Raw genomic sequence first — 19,716 nt, forward strand, 5'->3', positions numbered from 1 at the left:
TCCTCTACCTCTCCACTGTTGTTTTTCCTGAGTGGCGAGTCTTCCTGTTGTCATCCCGTCCCTGTCCCTCTCCGTCTCGATGCCTGACAGAATCTCGGTGTCAGCAGTGCTGCTGCAGGGCGTCGGACGACACAGACGCTACAGCCATTTATTTTACCATCGCCAGCATTTCTGATCCAGGGTGAGCTGTGAGCGAAGAAGCTTTCTCTCAGCACGCCTCACACTGACCAGCAGCTATTGATCGTATCGCTTCGTTAACTGCTGACCCTAATCCCAACCCCCTGATAAGCAGTCTGAGGTCCTTACTGAGATTTTCCCTTTGCATTCACAGAGTAAATTAGCTGTAATGTGCTTGACACAAACAGCTGTTTTGACAGTAATAATTAAGGGCTTTTATAACATAATTAATTTATGTTTAATTGTTATGTCCCCTAATGCTACAGACTGTGGAGAATTTATGTTATAATATCTGATATTTATAGGAGCAGCAGTTTATCTAACAGGATAAGTTTGTTTGTTTACCTGCTTAATTCATGCATTCTTAGTCCTGAAGTGTTACTGTGTCTGGAGCTCTGTAGACATCCCTGATCAGATTCCTCTTGCAATTTCGATTTTATTTAAAAAAAAATCAAAATATTACATTCATAACAAATGTTTTTTTCATTGTTTTGTGAGATTTTATACCTAATTGTGATTTTCAGCAGTAGCAGCTGACTTTTACCTTGGTGTAAACAAAGTAAATAACGTGTCAGACTGTCAGAATCTGCACTGGTGGCAGGTTTGGTCCATTTGTTTCTCTGCCTGTTGTCTTATGGATTAAAGTAGAGCTGTAAAAACATGAGCGGTAACCTCAGTCCAATGGTCGAAGAACAAAGAGACGTGTTCACATGACAGAGTGTCCCTGAACACTTCAGGCAGCTTGTTGTTTTGTTGTCAGTCAGCTGTGAGGTCTGTCGCTCGCTCTCATCACTCACCTGACTGCCAGCATTAGCCTGACAGCTGAAACTGTTTCTTGTGCTTCTGATTGAATTTCAGATGGATGTCAAAATGTCTGGACAGCATTTTGAAATGAATATCTACATCTCTGAGCTCCTCTCTGTGGGATCACTGTGTAACATCTTTGTTCTGGCCCGTTTCCAGCCCTTCAGGTGCTCTCACCTTCCTCGCTGCTGAGCTTGAGATCATGTAGTTGTAGTGAGGACAGCAAGCAGAGCTGATGAAGGGTGTCGCGGTCTTCTGGACACACTTCCTGCTGGACACACTTCCTGCTGGATGTGAGCAGCGACCTCAGGAAGACTGTCCCGGCTTTGGGAGCTGTGCCGCTTCTGGATCTCAGCTGCAATGTAAAACTGGGCATCGCTCGCAGGCTTAACAAGAGTGACACACTAATCACCAGCGGCTTGGTTACATGTGGAACCACCACCTGTAAAGTGTGAGCACCAGCCAACACAGAAATAAACATTTATTTGTTGGAAGAGCAGTTGTTTTATGCACTCAGCAGCTGCAGGTTTAACAGCACACTGGAATGTGATATTCAGGCTGATGGCCATGTTGACAGGGTTAAGAGTCTCAGCCTGCCAACCCTGATGTCCCACACGCCAATCAGGCTTTAGTGTCTCAGACAAGCAAGGGACTCATACCTGCACTATGCTGCTGGAGCTCAGCTCACTCCTTATTGTTTTGCCCATAAATAAGAAAGAAAATCTGGTCTCACTTCCTGTCACTGACAGAACCGGCTGAGCTAGCAAAACCACTAGTGAGTTCTCTGCTGCAGGTCTGAGGTCTGTGTGTCAATGAGGGTGATGCCCACACGGATCCCAGTGGACTCACTATCATGTCTTTTTTTTTTTGGAACCTGTTTCTTTGACTTGAGGTTCTTATGTGGATTCATCCTGCTGGATCCGCTCAACAACAGGCTGTGGGTTTGTGTGCAGTGGGGAACGTGCTGGGAACGTGCTGGGAACGTTTCTTGGACAGATGCATTCAGTTCCTGAGTTGTGTTTGAAATTTCATCCTAACATGCTCTTTAGCAGACAGGATGTGATATGTTTAAGCCTCAATAATAAGTGAAATGCATACTATTTCCAGTATGCAAGCACTGGACACGCTGAATATCCCACATTGCAGTAGTGACCACAACAGCAACAACATAACGGGCAGACGGCAGTAAGTATCGGGTCTGCTGGGTGTAAAATATTTTTGAAAATGAGTTCATCTTTGTTTTGTACGTTTTACCAACCGGTGAGGAGGCTCTGAACTCTGAATGTCAGGATGAAGCTGGCAGTTCACAGATGAGCTGCAGCTCAGAGTTTTCAGCCAGCTCCATCTCTGCAAAGGCAGAACAAACACGTGAGGCTGTCAGATAGACTCAGTCTTTACTTAACACACTGCACTTTCTGGTTGTGTCTGCCTTCGCTTCGACTCCGAGCTGCTGCTCTTCATCTTCTGTGCTGAGTGCTGAGGAAAAACTCCCGGGGGAGACGCTGCAGAGCACACAGCTCTTCAACCTCTTCTTACTCACATCCTTTCTTCTCTCCTCTCGTCTTCTCATGCTCGCTCCCCTTTTCATCATTTAGTCATCAGGATGTGCTTCGGCTCTCTGCCTCGATCTGCAGGCTAAAAATGGCTGCCACCTCTGAGCTGAGAGCTGTGCGCTGCTCAGGCTGCTGGCATCAAGTGGTGGAAGGAGAGAGAAAAATGAAGCAGCTCAGAAATCCTGTCCAGCGTGTCCTGCCTGTGTGTTCCACTGAAATGGGGTTTGGGGTTTGGGGTGTTGTGATTTGGCGGGCACTGAATGACGCTCTCAGGAAGGATGCGTCCCTGTGAACCAACAGGAGACATTTGTCTCTTTGGATCTGGGCTAACAAGCAGGAGAATCCTCTCTATTTCATTAAGCTCAGGAGTCAGTGGCATTGATTTTTACACAGCTTGGGAAGAAAACACAGCAACAAGGCAGTTTTATGTGCTTCTGATTGCTTCAAACAGGAAGTGTGTAACAGGCATCACATGACTGTGCCAAAGTATTTATATGATATCATCTACATATTAACGAAAATTATATTTTAAAATAGAAATCAGAGGTTGTTCGATCTGATCCCACAGTCACAGTTCATCCGTTATTGTTGTCATTTAAGTTTCCTTTATTTTAACATAATAACTTTAAACAACCAAACAGAAAAGAAGCAAACAAACAAACAAAAGAGCAAATAGCAGCAGCCTTTATCATATCACTTTGCAAACCCTGAAAAGACAATGTGGGCTCTTCTAATTGAACAGAATAATCCTGGACACCCCAATAAAACCTGCTACTGTCAGTCCAAACTCTGCTTTGTTAAGGCCTGGTGGCACCACAGATTTGCCCCCCGACAGACATAAATGTGAGGATTCTGGTGGAGGTTGTTTGAGTTGCCCTTCGAGATTTTTCAGCTCCACCTTCCAGAAGTATGGAAGGTAGTTCTGATATGACTTTATTGTAGACTCGGGGCATCTGCAGGAGTCTCAGCTGGCCTTAAATGCTGTGTTTTCACTCTGGCTGCATGTGGACCAAAGCGTGTTCATCAAATATTAATCCCGAGCTCCCTCTCAGTCACTTGTGCTGCTCGGGGAGATGGGATTTGTAAGCGAGGGAGTTTTAAATAAACCACAACAGAGACAGAACGTGTCTCCCTTCTCTGTAATTACCCCCCTGACAAATAAAGCAATTAGATCTGGATCTTCCTGTATAGTGTTTCAAAGCACCAAATGTTTATTGGCTGATTTATCAAGCTGGCTTTTTCCACCTCTTCCTCCCACTCTCCTCCGTGTGGTGTCGTGCTGCTCTCAGTATGGACACTGTTACTGGACTGGTTTTATTTAGCCCCATTTGGGTGTAAAATTCAGAAAAATCCAAACTAGGACTCTGTGTTCCAAAAAAACTGAGCTGGACAGCTAATCCTGTATTTAACTGTTGAATTTGCATGTTTTTTTTATAATTTAATATTCTCTTCTGACATTGTGCCTGCTGAACAACAGCGTTCGCACTCTGTCCAATTACACTAAGAGCCCCACTCGGAGCCAGTCGCACAAGCTTTCAGAGGATCAGCACAAACTGGCAGCAGAAGTGACTCTCACAGCTCTGTTTATTATGGATGTGTGTGTGTGTGTGTGTGTGTGTGCGCGTGTGTGTGTGTGTGTGAGAGAGAGAGAGAGAGAGCCGAGTGGCACCGTTGTTGGCAGGAGTCATTGTGAGAGATTTACAGCCGAAGGCAATCCCGCCTGCCGTCCATCCAATCTGTTTCCGTGGTAACCGTTGCATTTATGAAGCCATCGTGAAGAGGGAATTTGGTTGCAAGATATTATTTAAGAGGTTGGACAGATTGGACACATGGAGGACGACAACCGGCAGAGTGTAAAACTTGTTTAGGAGGCGGCGAGTGAAGGAGAAACATTGAACAGTGTAAACAATGTATGTAAACCACATTAATATTCTATCATCATTGTAATCACATCTCACGCGTGGTGCAGTTGAAAAGTATTCATAGTATTTTGAGTGTTACACATTAAAACACATTTCATGGTGAAGGAAGGGAAATTTTTCTGCTTTAACTGTTTCTATTTTTAACACTTTAAGTACTTTTTATTGATTATACTTACGTACTTTTACTTATGTAAGATTTTTAAAATGGGCCTTTCACCTGTAAGTTGGAGTCATTTTTCAGTGTGGTATTAGTTCTTAGATTAGTACATCGATAACAGATCTGAATGCATGTCACAGAGGTTTTCATTGAAACAGCAGCTTGCTCGGTGCTGCTGTGCTGCTGGCTGAAGGTGAAAAATCAGCACATATGTTTTTTTTTTATTTTTTGAGCTGAGGTGTCGTGTTGTTGCTGCTGTGTGCTCGATGAATCCCACAGGCCTGTAGTGCTTCAGAGGTTTCATTTCGAGCAAAGACATGTCCCTGAATGGAAATATACTGACAGATGAGGACGCAGTCAGCTCACAGTAGAAATGATGGGAAAACCTACTAATGTGTCGATTGTATTCCTGTGCTTTAACAGACATCACACTAATGTTCACACTCGGCTGATATTCTGTAACACTTGATGTGTCCTGCAGATGGCGCTCCGCTGAGCGAGCTGTCCTGGTCTTCGTCCCTGGCTGTGGTGGCCATCTCCATCTCGGGCCTCTTCACCTTCGTCTTCCTCATGCTGGCCTGCCTCTGCTGCAAGAAGGGCAGAACCGGCTTCAAGGTAGGCCTCTGATGTGCAGGACTCGTGTCTTTAAAAACATTCAAACAAACTGACACACCTGCGCTCCCTCACTCACTCATTAAATCATACAAGGTTTTTAATGGAGTCTTGAATGGAGATTCAAGACTCTCTTTGCCTGTGAGCGGTACTGCAAATGGACTGAACGCCAAACATTCTTCACAGCCTCCATTTAGATGTCCATTACATTCAGCACACAAGGTCTGCAGCCATTTATACTGACAAAATGTTGACAGGAAGTAGATAGACAAGCATACAAAGGTGGGAGAGGCTGCGTTTATGGAGCGGCAGGAGGCCCGCAGCTTTTCAGGACCAACTTGTGTCACTGATTTATTTCAGAGCAGTTTGTTGAAATGGGTCACTCACTGGAGAAAATAGGACAGGGATCTAAGAAGGTGGTGAGTGTGTGTGTGTGTGTGTGTGTGTGTGTGTGTGTGTGGGGGACCTTGTTTTTCTATAGTTTTGGGGTCATTCGCAGTCTGACAAGTTTGTAGAGACCACTGACTGCATGTGAAGATGGTCAAAAGCGAAGCCAGAATATCCCAGAAACGAGTGTTGCCATCTTGTTCTGATGACATCATTTGGAGCCAGAGTTTGTGCAGCAGCGATCGAGTACTGAGTTAGCACCCATACACCCATTTGATCCAATCCCCCGTTTTATAGCGTGAGTAACTAATTAAAAGCAAAGTTTAAAAGCAAAGCGAGTTTTCAGTTTGTTCCATGGGTTCACATGCACAGCCGGTGCAGAGCAGATGAGGCAGAAACCTTTAGTCTCTCTTCTTCTGCAGCGAGCCCCCAGCAGTGATTCATATTCCTGCACAACACTTGAAACTGTCCAAAGACCATGATTTCTTCTTCACTTTGTTAATGGAAGCTGAAAGATTGTGTAAGCAGTAAACATAACTCAAGTGTTCAGTGTAAATTGCATAAATGTTTATGTCGAAGAGAAGCTGCGAAGAGACAAAAGGAACTGCGTGATGAAGTCTGTCGGGTGGCCTTTCTCACGGTCAGGGACGGGGCTCCACTGCTATCTATTTAAATAAAGAGATTTGTTTTTGTAGATGCAGGAAATGTAGCTCAAATTGCGTTGCAACAAAGAAATTATTTGTGTCAAGTGCTTCACATAAAAACAGACACAGAATGAGCAAAGAAACAGGGAATAAAATGATAACAAAAATAATATAGAAAGGATGGAAAAGGATTGCAGATAACGTATAAAAATACGTTTAACCACGTGAGTTCAAAGTTTGCATCTTGAGTTGTTGATGGACTGCATGCGAGGAACAAGAATCTGTTGAAGACGTATGGATGATGTGTCTCATGTCTGCTTTGTGTCTTTGGCGGGTTGGACCACCCAGCTCCGACCTGTCAGGGTGTGTCTGAGGAAGGGGCCCGGGTGGGGGCGTGAGGGCGTGAGGAAGGGCATACCCATGAGCCCACAGTGCATCCGGCCTCAGGGCCCCATCTGGAATCAGACCCAGCCTCTCCCAGAGCAGGAAAACAACTTTCAAGAGGAGACGAGAGAGAAAAGCTCTCTGTGTTTTACAGACACTGATGGAAACTTCCTCCATCAGTCAGTTCTCACTTGGTGTTAGGGTTCACGAGCGCCTTCTTCTGAATAATATAAAGAATTTGTCTCTGCTCACGTCATGTGAAGATGTCGAAATAAGTGCTGATTCTTCATAGTGCATTTTTTCATTTTTGTGCACGTTCACTATCCTGCTGACCCACATAGCAACACCGGTTTGAAAAACAGCAATGAATTACAGTGCGAAGGCGGCCCAGATCTGGCAGCCAGAGCAGGGGCCACTTCTGGCCCGTCACCATACCTCAGCTACCAGTACGACCACAGTTGTCCCTGTTCTGGTTCCAGAAGTCAGCCTTTAGCACCAAAGTAGTAATTTGGTTTTAAGGATTAAATTCTAAAATGGAAGGTTACTTATCCAACACACATCCAAACCACTTAATTTGAATAGAAATGGTTTTCAAAGATTTGTAGGTATAACAATAAGGAGGTTCAGTTGCCTGATGGATGTAAAGCTTATACTGACTTCTCACTGTGTCAGGCTGAAATAAAGAAAATGCTCTCAGATAAGGGTTCAGTTTTTCAGGTCAGGATCAGGAATGGAAGCAGCCAGTGGACAGTCCTCACAAGTACAGTAACAGCAAAAACTTTGTGTGTGTGTGTGTGTGAGTGTGTGTGGGTTTGTGGGGAAGGGGGCTGCCCTGCAGATGTTCTTTGGCTTTTGGGAGACAGAGAGAAAGAGAGAGAGAGAGAGAGAGGAAAAAGAGGAAGTGAGTGATGTCACATGTATAGTATGTGAACCCCCCCACCCCTCCTCACCCCTCCTCCCACTTGTATTTTTCTCCCTCACATTTTTGAGGGGGCTCAGTTTCTCTGGTGTCCCTCATGAGACGACGGCAGGTTGGGTCTCTCCTGTGAACCGGGTGGATGGTGCTCCTCCTTCTTCCTCTCTCTCTCTCTCTCCCTCTTTCTCCCCACCTTCTCGTTTTCTCCGTCCCTCCATCCCCCGCAGATCCTGGGGACAGTCGGTGGTCAGCTCCTCAGCCCTCGTCCTCCTCCTCTTCCTCCTCTCTGGACTCAACAATGAGACTCTCACTGCAGAGTGACGATGCTTTTCTCTGCAGCTGCTCCTCCTGGCACCACCAACCTCCTGCTGCCCATCACACACATGGGATCCCCAGGAGGCCACTGAGTGTGTGTGTGTGTGTGTGTGTGTTTATGGGAGTGTGTAAAATAAAAAAGCAGAAAAGAGGTTGAGATGCTGCTGAGGGCGTTTGACATGTCATCCTCACCTGTGCACAGGTAAGCTAACGTGATGGTGTGACAGAACTTGTGCTGCTTTGAATCACTTTGGTTTTATGGGATTAAGAAACAGGGACTAAGAGGACGAAGCAAATGTTGATCTAAACAGTTCAGGAGGTTCACTGGATGGTTTGAGCATGAGATATTTCACATTGAGTCGTGTCTTTCTACTTTGTTTTGAGTCTTGAAAACTTTAGATAATTGACTGAGCAAAAAGCCACAGTTTCTGCTGCTGCTTCTGTTTTTGTGTTTTCTGTCACTGTTACATCTTTGAGATTTAGATTGTTGGTGCAGTCTGGAAAATTGAGATATTATATATTTCTGTTTTCTATTGATTTGCATGAATGTGTTTGCAGGCTTAGTTTTGATACCTTTTACTGCATGGTTGTTGTCCTGTAAATCTTGGTGTGTGTGTGTGTGTGTGTGTGTGTGTGTGTGTGTGTGTGTGTCGATGTGGAGACTGAAACCACATGTTGAATGGGAGGGCGAGTGAGGCCGTGTGAAGATTTAGATCTGAGGCTGAGGGAGTGTTGTGTGTATGTGCTTGGATTCTTAGGGGACAGAATGAAGTGAGAGATTGAGGTGTTTGTGTGTGTGTGCGTGTGTGTGTGTGTATGTGTGCGTGCATGCGTGCGTGTGTGTGTGGGCGTTGCAGAGGGCTGCAGCAGGTCACATTTTTCCAGTGTTGGGACCCCGCTGCTCTCCAGCTCCCAACTAAGGGACTCTTATTCTGACATCCGGTCTGTGGACTCAGCCAACTCCCTCCCCTCTTCGTCCTCTTCTCCTTCGTCCTCTTCTGCAGTGTGTCTCTGCGTTCGAAGGACTGAAGGAATCTTTCAGAAATTCCTCACTGTTCATTCAGCCCAGGGCTCAATTTAACACACATCACACAGAGAAGTCATAAGAAACACAAAAACCCCACTAGAGCCTGCAGGGGGCTTCAGAAATGAAAGGAATTTCTTCACATTATTACATCAAAATGCTCATGATTAAATAGCTCATCTGCACCTGAGCTTAAAAAATACTGTTGATGTTTGTGGATGTAGAAGCTAAATCTGTCCAAGTAAGAGTTTAATATATGCAGAGGACTCATCTCTTTGCTCACAGTTTCTTTCGAGAGTAAGATGATGGTGACTATATATTGCAATAGATCTCTGCTTCCAGTGATGTGAGTGTGAGCAAATCCCTCTTTGCTGCTCACAGTAGTAAAGACTCATCTCATTGATCAGTGAAGCACAGGATCAGATTTACAGCAGCTTACAGAAGTGCAGTAAATCAAGTCAAAAGTCCCTCTAAAATATTTAAAAATATCTTTCCAAATATTAAAGAATTCTTGCCGAGTGAGAGGGACTCAGAGAAGTTCTTCTCTCCAGGCTCTGCAGACTTCCAGAAAGCATTTCAGCTCTTAAACCATCAGGCTTATTAGTGTAGAAGAGTGAAGATACATGTAATCTTAGTACAAATAATCTCTGGATAAATCAGGCTGGCTTTGTTTACACTGTGATGTTCCAACCAGCTTCACAAACAGCTCAGAGAAACACTGAAGCGGGCCAGGACAGCTGGCCTCAGCTTATCTCATTTCTAGCCAAAATCTCACTTTTGGATTGTGCTAACATAACATTTTTTCTACGTATGTGCGCATCAATGCAGAGGAATATCACACACTGCATATGTATTATATGAGCTACAAGGGCCATAAAGGCTCTTTCTCATCTTGCAACTTCATGTCCTCATATTTGTGACCTTGCAAGTTACTCAACCAGTTGTGTAATGTAAGCAACTTGTTCCTTTGCCTTCTTCATGTGTCTGTGTTTCTGTTTTCCAGGAATTCAAGAATGTGGACGGGGAGGAGTATCATGCAGATATGTCCACCTTGGCCTCGCCGGCCTCCCAGGGCAGCCCGGACGTCTACATCCTGCCGCTCACCGAGGTGTCCCTGCCCGTGGCAAAGCAACCTGCTCGATCGGGTGAGTCACGTCAGCTCACCGCAGTTTGACCTCTGGAACTCCGCTACTTCCACAGGCGGTTTTATCTGCAAAGAGAGAACATCTAGTTTTGGGGATAGTAAAAACAAAATCATTCACACATTGACGATTTTTCTGCCTTTGCAATAGCACATGGAGTCTGTCACTTTCCGTGCAGGCATATGTAGAGTGAGAACTGAGGGCTCAGGGGGCTGGTCAACCAATCCCATCTTATTTTCACTCAGTAAATCTTTGAAATCCCCAGACTGCATTTAAAAATATTTGAATGTTTTCTCTGCTGTTCAGAGAAATAAAAAGTAAGATGAATGTGCGTTCAAAGAATATCCAATCATGATATCACTTTTAATGGTTTGTCAGTACTTTGTGATTTGTGCCTTCGGTCGTTTGCTCCGGCCTGATGCAAGCCTTGCAACAGCCTTGTAAAAGTGCCAGAGCCTGACACATGCGAGCACATTTCACGGGTGTGAGAGGAACGTCAGAGCGAGGAGAGCTGCACATCATGGCGTTAGTCTCAATTTGTCCCCAGAGTGAACACCGCCCCGATGCTGGCCTCCATCAGCTGGGCCTCCACCTATCCCACAATCCCTCGCTGCACGTCCCCGCAGAATGAACTCCTTAACTTTCACTCTCTCCCACAAACATCTGCCTGTTGCATAATGGCGTCCAGGCGGCCGACCTACGCCGCTGCTCGCTGGAATGTGAGGCATGCGAGAGCACAGAGCCCCAGTGAGAATATTCCTGTTTGGCTCTTTCTTTCCGTCTCTCCGCTGTGACAACAGTCCTCGTTGTTGTGTGTCGACAGGCTGATGCTGCCTGATAAACTTATGACACCGACGTGAGTGTGGTGAGACTGTGAATGTTCGTACAGCTTGAACCGCACTAGTTAACAGTGCTGGAATATAACTAAGTACATTTAATCAGGTACTGTACTTAAACACAAATCTAAGGTACTTTACTTGAGTATTTATATTGTATGTTGCTCAGTATCTAATCTCTGGTAAGCTTCAGGGTTAAATATTTTACTTTTTACTCCACTCCAGATGTGTTGATGTTGAATGTGTTTCTTGATGTGCTGACAAAATTTTTCTTAAATAAAAAGCTTTTTGGATTAGCTGTAAAATGCATCATCACAAATCTACTTTTTTACTTATATTTTACTGATAATACTCAAATAAGTCAGCAAGACTTTGAAAGCAGATATTTTACTTGTAGCAGAGTATTTTCATGGTGGGGTATCAGTACTTTTGCTTAAAGGGTCTGAATAACTACTCCCACTGCTGCTAGTCAGTCGAGCTGTGTATAAAGAGTTGGATTAAATAAAATTTGATTCACCCAAATCACAGCAACTTCAGTTTTGAGATACCAAAATTGAACAGAACAGAGGTGAATATACCTAACCTCTGAACATCATCATGTTATGAAACTGTTTTCTCGTCGTGCTCTGCCGTTTGGGTGAACCGGCCCTTTAACATATGCTTTGTCTTGTGTGGATAATAGAAACCATCTGGTATTGATGGCAGAGGTTAGGGATTCATTACCTTCAGGGCTGCCTCACCCACTGACATCACTGGGGGAGAGAGACGTTTGTTTTTAATGACGAACTGCACCGGCTGAGGTGGATCCATCGTCCTCCACTCGCCTGCTGCCTTCTGCAACCTTCAGCTTTCTTTTCCTTCAACTATCCGAGCTGAGGTTTCTGTTCGTACACCACAGCTTGATACAAATGCAGCTGAAAGTGCTTTACAGGCTGATAAAATATTTAAACTAAAAAGCCAAGCTTACATCAGATCATCGACATCACATCAACAGACTGACAGGAAGTACAGAGGAACAGAGAAGAAAACCGAGGGAATGTATATACTGTATATTTATAAAAGCTCATTTTGAGAAATTGAATTTAAAAAAAGCTTGAGGTTGCTTTAACAGACGAAGTGAAGCTGCAGGCCTCACATTTCAAACCTGTAATGATTCCCAAGAGCTGAGGTAGATGTTGAGTTGAAGTACTTAGCAGCGATGAGAAAATCTGGTTACTTTCAGCCAACGCTCCCATCTCCTCCATCATCCTGCCGAGCACTGGGGCCGTCAGAAGACTCTGTGGATGGGTGGAGCCCCTAACAAGACACCAATACTGTAAGAGCTTGGCTCAGTCCGTGGCCCGGTCAACGGGACCCGCCCTGATGCAGCTGTTCGGTGCTGCAGGCTGCGCTGCAAAGACTAATGGAGCTCACACCCACTCAGAGAACACATGGGAGAGCAATATGAGCAGAAACAAGACCAGTTCTCATGTTCATGTGCACACACACACACAGTTTCCCAACACTGAGAGTACATGTGTTCCACACGTCTGCTTTTAAATAACGAATGACAGTCACTCACACACATCGACCTCTACGTCCTCGCATTGCTACCATTTCTGCTCAAGTTACACAACAAGAACGTCATCAGAGAATTTAAACTGTTGTCCAAGGACAGCACTGCCGCTCAGCAGAGCTCCGTCCAGGATGCGCTGGACTGGAAGAGCATAATGGGAATTCCATTAGGCTCTGAGTGATTTAGCCGCTGTGCATCTTGCTAAAGACTTCCTGGCTACCGTAGCGATTAAGCTTCAGACGCATTCAGACAGAGATGCTCAGAAAAGACCAGACAGTGCTGTCAAATGGAAACTCAGTTAGTGCATTGGCTGTAAACGGATCTGAGAACGTCCCGGGGCCAGTCGCGGTATTTTCAGTTGGTTGCAGTGGGGGCTACAAGAAAAGAAATTAAAGATACAATATGTGACATTTCCACATTAAAATGTATAAATACAGCTAGACCTTCGTTATATATTTAGCTGAGTTGCTGAGAGTCAAAAAATGAGGGAGGAAGTTCGTGTCTTAAAGTAATGTGAATAAAACTTTAAAACTTTATCTTGTCTGAGTCCTGTCAGATGGATTTTCATCAGAAAATGATCCCACGCTTCTTCACTGCGTCATCAAACTGCGTCTTTTTGTTTTCCTTTGTCGCATTGCAGCAGAAATGAAAAAGAAAGGGAAATAAGAAATAGAAAGCACTGACTGAGCTCAAATTCTTCTGCACTTCTTCTAAATGCATTTTTTTAAGAATAAAAAAAAATAAAATAAATAAAAATGCACAGCAACAGACTCGTAGATCATGAAACAATAGTGAAAATGTCTTTTATTACACTACACTAAAAGAATCCGTACTAAACACTTCTTACTTGTTACCTGAACCAAACACTTATTATCTTAATTTATTTATTTAATTTTATTACCTAATTCCATTGAAGTCTGCAAGTTCTTTTTAGACATCCTGTGAAGAAACCGACAACAGGATAAAGACAACAAAAGCAAAGATACAGCAAAGGAACAAATCTTCAGAAAACAACTTCAGTGTGTTTAGTTTTTGAAATTGGTGCTGGAATAAAAATGTTTTACTTCCAAATCAGTTTATTTGCTTGATGTTTGGATCTTCCCCCCAAACGGAAGAATCGTGATCACCACCAAAGTGCTTCTATATTCTATTCATCTAAAATTTAAACACATAGACACACATGAATTCTAGGCAGAAATTAAATATGAAATTTAAAAAGCCAAAAGCAAGGACACCAATCTCCAAATGAAGTCGTTTTATGTACCAAAGTCTGTTATCTTATCATAGGAGTAGATTATCTGACTACTGCAGCCAGTACTTCAAACTGATGCGTGGGACCCTTTTGTATGCAGAGCAGGATGCACCAGGGCCTTAGTTCTTCTACTAATAACAAATCATGGTTCAGTTTTTTTAAGACTTTATTTATTCTCCCAGAAAGTGGCCTCGTCCCCTCATTGTTCCATCAGCATTATGAATATTTGAGGTTGACATGATGGCAGAGGTGGGAGCCATTTGCTTGCCACTGTTATTGCCGGGACTCAGTCCATTCCTGTGTGCTGGAGCTGGTGGATAATAGCCCCAGTGTGTGCGTACTAACTGGTCCTAACTGGTGCCATGCTGCCCTAAGCAGCCAGACAATGGCGGTGATTCTTCTTCGGACCAGAGAGAGCGTGAGTGGGTGTAAGGAATGACCAGTCTGGAGAAAGAGATGGGGGCGTCCAATATGGCCTCCACACAGTGACTGGACTGTGTGGCAGTCTGGAAGGGGAGGACAGCATCACAAAGATCCGTCTGTCCTCCTCTACGCCCAGAATCTGAGTGTCATCGTGGGAGACACAGAGCCAAAGAAAGAGATTCGGGTGGCGGGGGGTGTTGTCAGTTGAGTCTCATTTGGGTGATCTGGGACGGGACGGTCGGGCGTGTTCGGCAGGCAGGAAGGACTCAGGTCGTCAGGGGATGCTAACAGATATGCATCAGGGCTTTGGAGGACAGGCAGACGGGTTGGTGTCAGAGGCGGCTCAATACAGAATTAGAGCGGAGTTACATTTGTTTACTCAGGGACGATGGGCAACATCCACTGGCATGTTCGGACCTTCCCTTTCAGAAAGGGTTGATAACTATCGATTGGACAGACGATGGATTCCACAGTGGCCTCTTAAGACCCTGGATATGGTGCGTTCTGTCATGTTACTTTCATGTGGTTCACCTCCACATGACCGATGTTGTTTTTGCCTGTTTGTGTGTGAGCTCTAAATCTGTGTAATTTTAGGTAACTGGTCCCAACATCATATTGGAGTGAAATCTATTGATAACTTGTCAGTAAACTTATCAGTGATAAATGTAAAGGCCCCCTTTGACTCCAGCAGTGTGTGTGATGTGTTAAAGCTCATCAGAGAACATTCTTTTTTCTAGTTGTAGGAGGCTTGTAATAGTTGTTTTGTCTTACGCTAATGAAGACATTTCTAACTGCGATGAAGGTCGGCCTCCTCTTCAGCGTCAGCCTCCGTCTCTGGTACAAAGAAGGCTCATAACTCAAACTAAAAGCACTATTTGGCAGAGCTGCAGCTGACCCTGAAAATACACTTGAATGAACGTAGAAGGAAAGCAAATCTGATTGTGAATCAATGAAACTGTTGAGGTTCTCGAACCTACTTTCTCAAGTTCAGTGAGTTTAACTGAGTGTGTGATGATCAGCCTTTCAACAAACTTTACAAAATGAACGCCAGTTTCCACCACTGCGATGAGAAAAAGATCAAGTCATTATAATTAGAGACTTTATTGAAATAATGACTCAGTATTTTCTATCTAATTTAACATAGACTTCTTCAGATTTGCTAATCCTAACTTCAGCAAGCTTGAAAGCTTTGCTAATAGCATGTCATCAGGCAGCCAACAGCTGAACACATTTGTGAAACACAGTAGCATGGTTTGTGAAAAGATGCCACGTTATGCCAAGCCACATGTTTTGCACAACATCACCGTGAGCCTGATGTTGGAGGATTATCCATCACTGTACAGCCTTTCTTCTTCCTTCTCCTCCTCCAGTCCAGCTCCTGAAATCCACAGATCTCAGCCGCAACAGTCTTCTCTACCTGAAGGAGATCGGAAATGGCTGGTTCGGGAAGGTAAGCCCACTTCTGACACTTCAGTCTTCATAGCTTCCTGCTGGGGGTTAAGAACTCCTGATGTCCCTGCAGGTGCCTGCCAGGTAGATGAAACGCATCACGGCTGTTAGTCTCTGCTGTGATCCCAGTCGTGTTTAGAATGAAAATGGCCGACATGCTGAGTTACCTGTAACTTCTGAGTGTGAAATGCCATTGATGTCCACTTGTCCCACAAGTCATAGACTCAGCCTTTGAAAGCAAATTTTCTGCTGGTAGAAATGTCAAAGCAATAGCCCTCCGCTGTACGGCTGAACCACGTGGTGTCGAGTTTTTACAAGCAGATAACATGTTGTTGTCGTTCTCTCTCGTTCTCTCCCCCTCTGTTTCTTTGTCTGCTTCCTCTTCCTTTTATAACTCATACTGTCCACTCATGAAAATTCATCCATCTGCTCCATCCTTGTGTACCTTCACTGGGTATGTCCATCTGTATGCGTGCGTCTCTTCACCGTCTTTAAATCGTCTTCGCTGAACTCCTGCATGACTGCTTTCCACCTGTCTGTCTGCCTGCCTGTCTGTCTGTCTGTCTGTCTGTCTGTGCGGTCACTCCCACTCTGTGCTGAAATGGTTTGTTTGTTTATAAATGTCCATCCATCTGTCTTCCCTGTGCGTATACGTCTCTGTCCCGGACTGTTTCAGGTTCTGCTTGGGGAGGTGAATGCAGGTCTAAACACCACCCAGGTGGTGGTGAAGGAACTCAAAGCCAGCGCCAGCGTGCAGGACCAGATGCACTTCCTGGAGGAAGCACAGCCTTACCGGTACATGTCTGTCTGTCTGTCTGTCTGTCTGTCTGTCTGTGATGGTAATGTATTATCAGTTGTACGGTGGTGAAACTGTACTCGAGCTGTCTTCACTAATGTGTCAGAATGTGGATATGTGCCATGTTTTGTTTACACATGAGGTAATACTGTAAGCCAATCAGATATGAATGCATGTAATTCACAATTTTCTTTTTTACCTGTCAAATTTAAAAAATGTAAAAATATTCCATTTACATGTGAAGTAGTCATTTTCACATGGGAATAAGCAAATTTCCCATCTTTAAATACTTTATACCCTTTTTGCCCTTTAAGTCCAACTTTCGCATCAGTTAAACAAGTCTCAAATGAACTGTTGTATTTTAATGGTACAATCTGTACACATCTTAACAAATACTGTCGGGTTTCTGAGAGTACTCGTTTCAGTGTCCTCCTCCTGTGCTCTGCAGCACCCTCCAGCACCACGCTCTGCTGCAGTGCTTGGCCCAGTGCACTGAGGTCACTCCTTACCTGCTGGTGATGGAGTTTTGTCCACTGGTGAGTGTCCAGGCTCCCAGCCCAGGTGTGGGGAGGACAGCTCAGGGTATGTGTTAAAGTGACAGGACACCAAGTGCCAAGCGGACGAATCCGAAAGAAGAGCCGCCATAGCACTGCACTCACTGTGCTGTAAATGTGCCTTTGCAAGCATTTTAGTCTGTAAAGGGTGCTGAAATAATCTCCAGTATGAGATGTGTGTAGTTTATGAATGTCCCCTGTCAAGTTTCCTGACCTCTGCTGTATATTTAAAGTCTGTATTACATCCATTAAATGCATAGAAAACTTCCTGTAATAAGTAGTCTAGTTAATTACTTTCAGCTATAAAAACATTCTTGGCAGCTACACTTAAAAACTTACATCCACCATCATCTGCTCCACAGGACTGATTTAACACTGGTACTAGTGACAATGCTGAATTAATCAAAGAACTAAAACAAGCTTCCTGCCTCTTCACGAAGGGCCAATTTAGAATATTTTCTACAGTACACAATTTAATTTCAGATGTTTTTTTAAGATAAGTCTTTACATGTATGAATGTAAATAGAGGGTTAAACAGCAGCAGTACTTAACCAGTAGGCCTGCGTGTAACTATTATTTTCATTATTGATTAACAATTGACAATTAAGTGATGATTAATTGATACATTTTTTAGTCTTAGTGTTACAGAACTGTGGAAAGGTCTCATCACAATGATGTCTTCAAATTGTCCCTTTGGTCCAACCAACAAGAAGAAACAACCAGAAAGGGTCACAGCACAGTTCAATGACAAGACTGCCCCCCAGTGGTCAGACGTTGTAACATCCATCTCTTTTATTTCTCTCCACTGTGTCCAGGGGGATGTGAAGGGTTACCTCCGAAGCTGCAGGACCACAGACACTATGACCCCAGAGCCCTTGATTCTTCAGCGGATGGCTTGTGACATCGCCTCAGGACTCTTGCACCTGCACAAGCACAGCTTCATACACAGGTATCCAGCGATGTCTGCTTTTAAGTATCACACATTTAACAATAAAAACACCAGACTCAGACCATGTGTCACTACGATCAGTCAAATCTGCATTATGCCTCTTGGTTGCTTCCTGGAACAATATCCTGGTGCTGCCTGAGTGCTCCTTACAGACTCCAGCATCAGTGATTTTGTTGCAGGCGGTGATCTCTCGTCTCCAAGACAACACAAACTTCCACTCAAGTTTAAGATTAATTATTCCATCTTGCAATTAGTGAGTGTTTTTGGTAAGCAGGGCTTCTAAATATTGTAATTTGTCCAGTGATGTCCTGTTTCTATTTTGTATGTTTAAAATTAATGAAGAGCTGTAACAGCTGTTTACCCCCCCCATCCTCCCCCACCACCCCCTTTGTCACCAGTGACCTGGCTTTGAGGAACTGCCTGTTGTCTGCTAATGTCTCGGTGAAGATCGGGGACTATGGCCTGTCCCACACCAAGTACAAGGTCCGTTTATCAGCAAAAAGACATTCACACAGAAAACTATGTGAACATAAAAGGGTATTATTGGCAAGCAGAGTATTCAGAGTGTGAATGAAGGAGTGCATTAAAAATATGGGAAATAAGCTAAGTGAGTTACTGTCTAATTCTCCCTTTTACTCCACCCAAGTGAGCTTTTACAGATTTCACAGATAATCACTCATTTAACTTGATTTAGAATATTGAATTTAATAAAGAAATGTGATTAATTGCAACCGTGCCTGTTAACACGCTACCCCTCCCTCCTGTCAGGATGATTACTACGTGACATCAGAGCAGATGTACGTGCCGTTGCGTTGGATCGCTCCAGAGCTGGTGGATGAGGTGCATGGAAACCTGCTGGTGGCTGACCAGACCCAGCAGAGCAACATGTGGTAGGATCAACAAACAAAACCATCAAAGTCAATCAACATGCTTTCAGCTACAAAATGAAAAACAATTCAATTTTTCAATTTTACTAAATGACTCAAATGTCTTCAGAAATTTTAAATTTGCTGTTTTTATGTTGCATTGTGTTAGAGTTAGGATTAGAGTTAGAAAAAGGGAAGCATTTCGTGCATAAAAACATAAGGAAAGGTCTGTCAAAGATACAGCATAGAAAAAGGACGTCCTTAGCTTTGCTTAGAAATGGCAAATTTGGGAAGATAGATGAAAGTTTTTTTTTTTAACTATTGTTAATTTTTCGTTGAGTTCCAGTCGGCTCTGTGGTAGGTGACATCAGTGGCAAACAGCTAGACAAAGTATAGGAAGACAGAAAACCTGTTTACAAAGGCACAAAGCCCTGTCAGAAACATCATCAGGTCGTGAGGCTTGGTTTGAGACTGATCAAGTATTTATACATGGAGGAAATGACACGTGTTATGCTGATGACTGTTTTGCATCGCATCAACACAGTGTCGTGTTGTCGCGTGTCTCAGGTCTCTGGGTGTGACGATCTGGGAGCTGTTTGAGCTGGCCAACCAGCCCTACAGACACTACTCTGACAGACAGGTGCTGACCTACGCTGTGAGGGAGCAGCAGCTGCGACTGCCCAAGCCGCTGCTCAAAGTGCCGCTGGCTGAGCGCTGGTGAGACGCACAGGAACACAAACATCTTTAAAGTGTTCAGCCGCAGAAGAAAAGCAAAACACAATATTCAGAGCAACACAGTTTTATTCCTTGCTAATGAGTGGATTCTCATTTCTTCTGCATTCTGATTATCATGCTAATCCTGCTGGCTTTGTAATCTCTTCTGCTTAGCCCTGGTATTACAACTTACCGTAACTCAATAATTAAACTGATTTTTTGTTATTTGAAAGGAATGGGGCACCTTATATAAATTACCCCAGATCTTATGTATATGACTGTCGG

The 19,716-nt window shown here is 44.0% G+C and overlaps 1 protein-coding gene across 4 annotated transcripts in view; it reads left to right on the forward strand.

Annotated features, from left to right (window-relative positions):
- The window catches only part of aatkb (apoptosis-associated tyrosine kinase b), a 42,088-nt gene that overhangs the window by 15,264 nt on the left and 7,108 nt on the right, over window positions 1–19,716 (forward strand). For 2 of the 4 annotated variants that reach the window (XM_046376293.1, XM_046376292.1), the window contains exons 2-10: window positions 5,095–5,228; window positions 9,899–10,040; window positions 15,474–15,553; window positions 16,229–16,347; window positions 16,797–16,884; window positions 17,718–17,851; window positions 18,250–18,334; window positions 18,620–18,741; window positions 19,285–19,434. In XM_046376293.1, coding sequence (XP_046232249.1) covers window positions 5,184–5,228; window positions 9,899–10,040; window positions 15,474–15,553; window positions 16,229–16,347; window positions 16,797–16,884; window positions 17,718–17,851; window positions 18,250–18,334; window positions 18,620–18,741; window positions 19,285–19,434 — 965 coding nt within the window. In that variant the 5' untranslated portion in view covers window positions 5,095–5,183. The other 2 variants (XM_046376295.1, XM_046376296.1) reach the window with 2 other exon arrangements.

This window comes from Scatophagus argus, chromosome 21, assembly GCF_020382885.2.
Source record: "Scatophagus argus isolate fScaArg1 chromosome 21, fScaArg1.pri, whole genome shotgun sequence".
In the NCBI taxonomy this organism is placed as follows: Eukaryota; Metazoa; Chordata; class Actinopteri; family Scatophagidae; genus Scatophagus; species Scatophagus argus.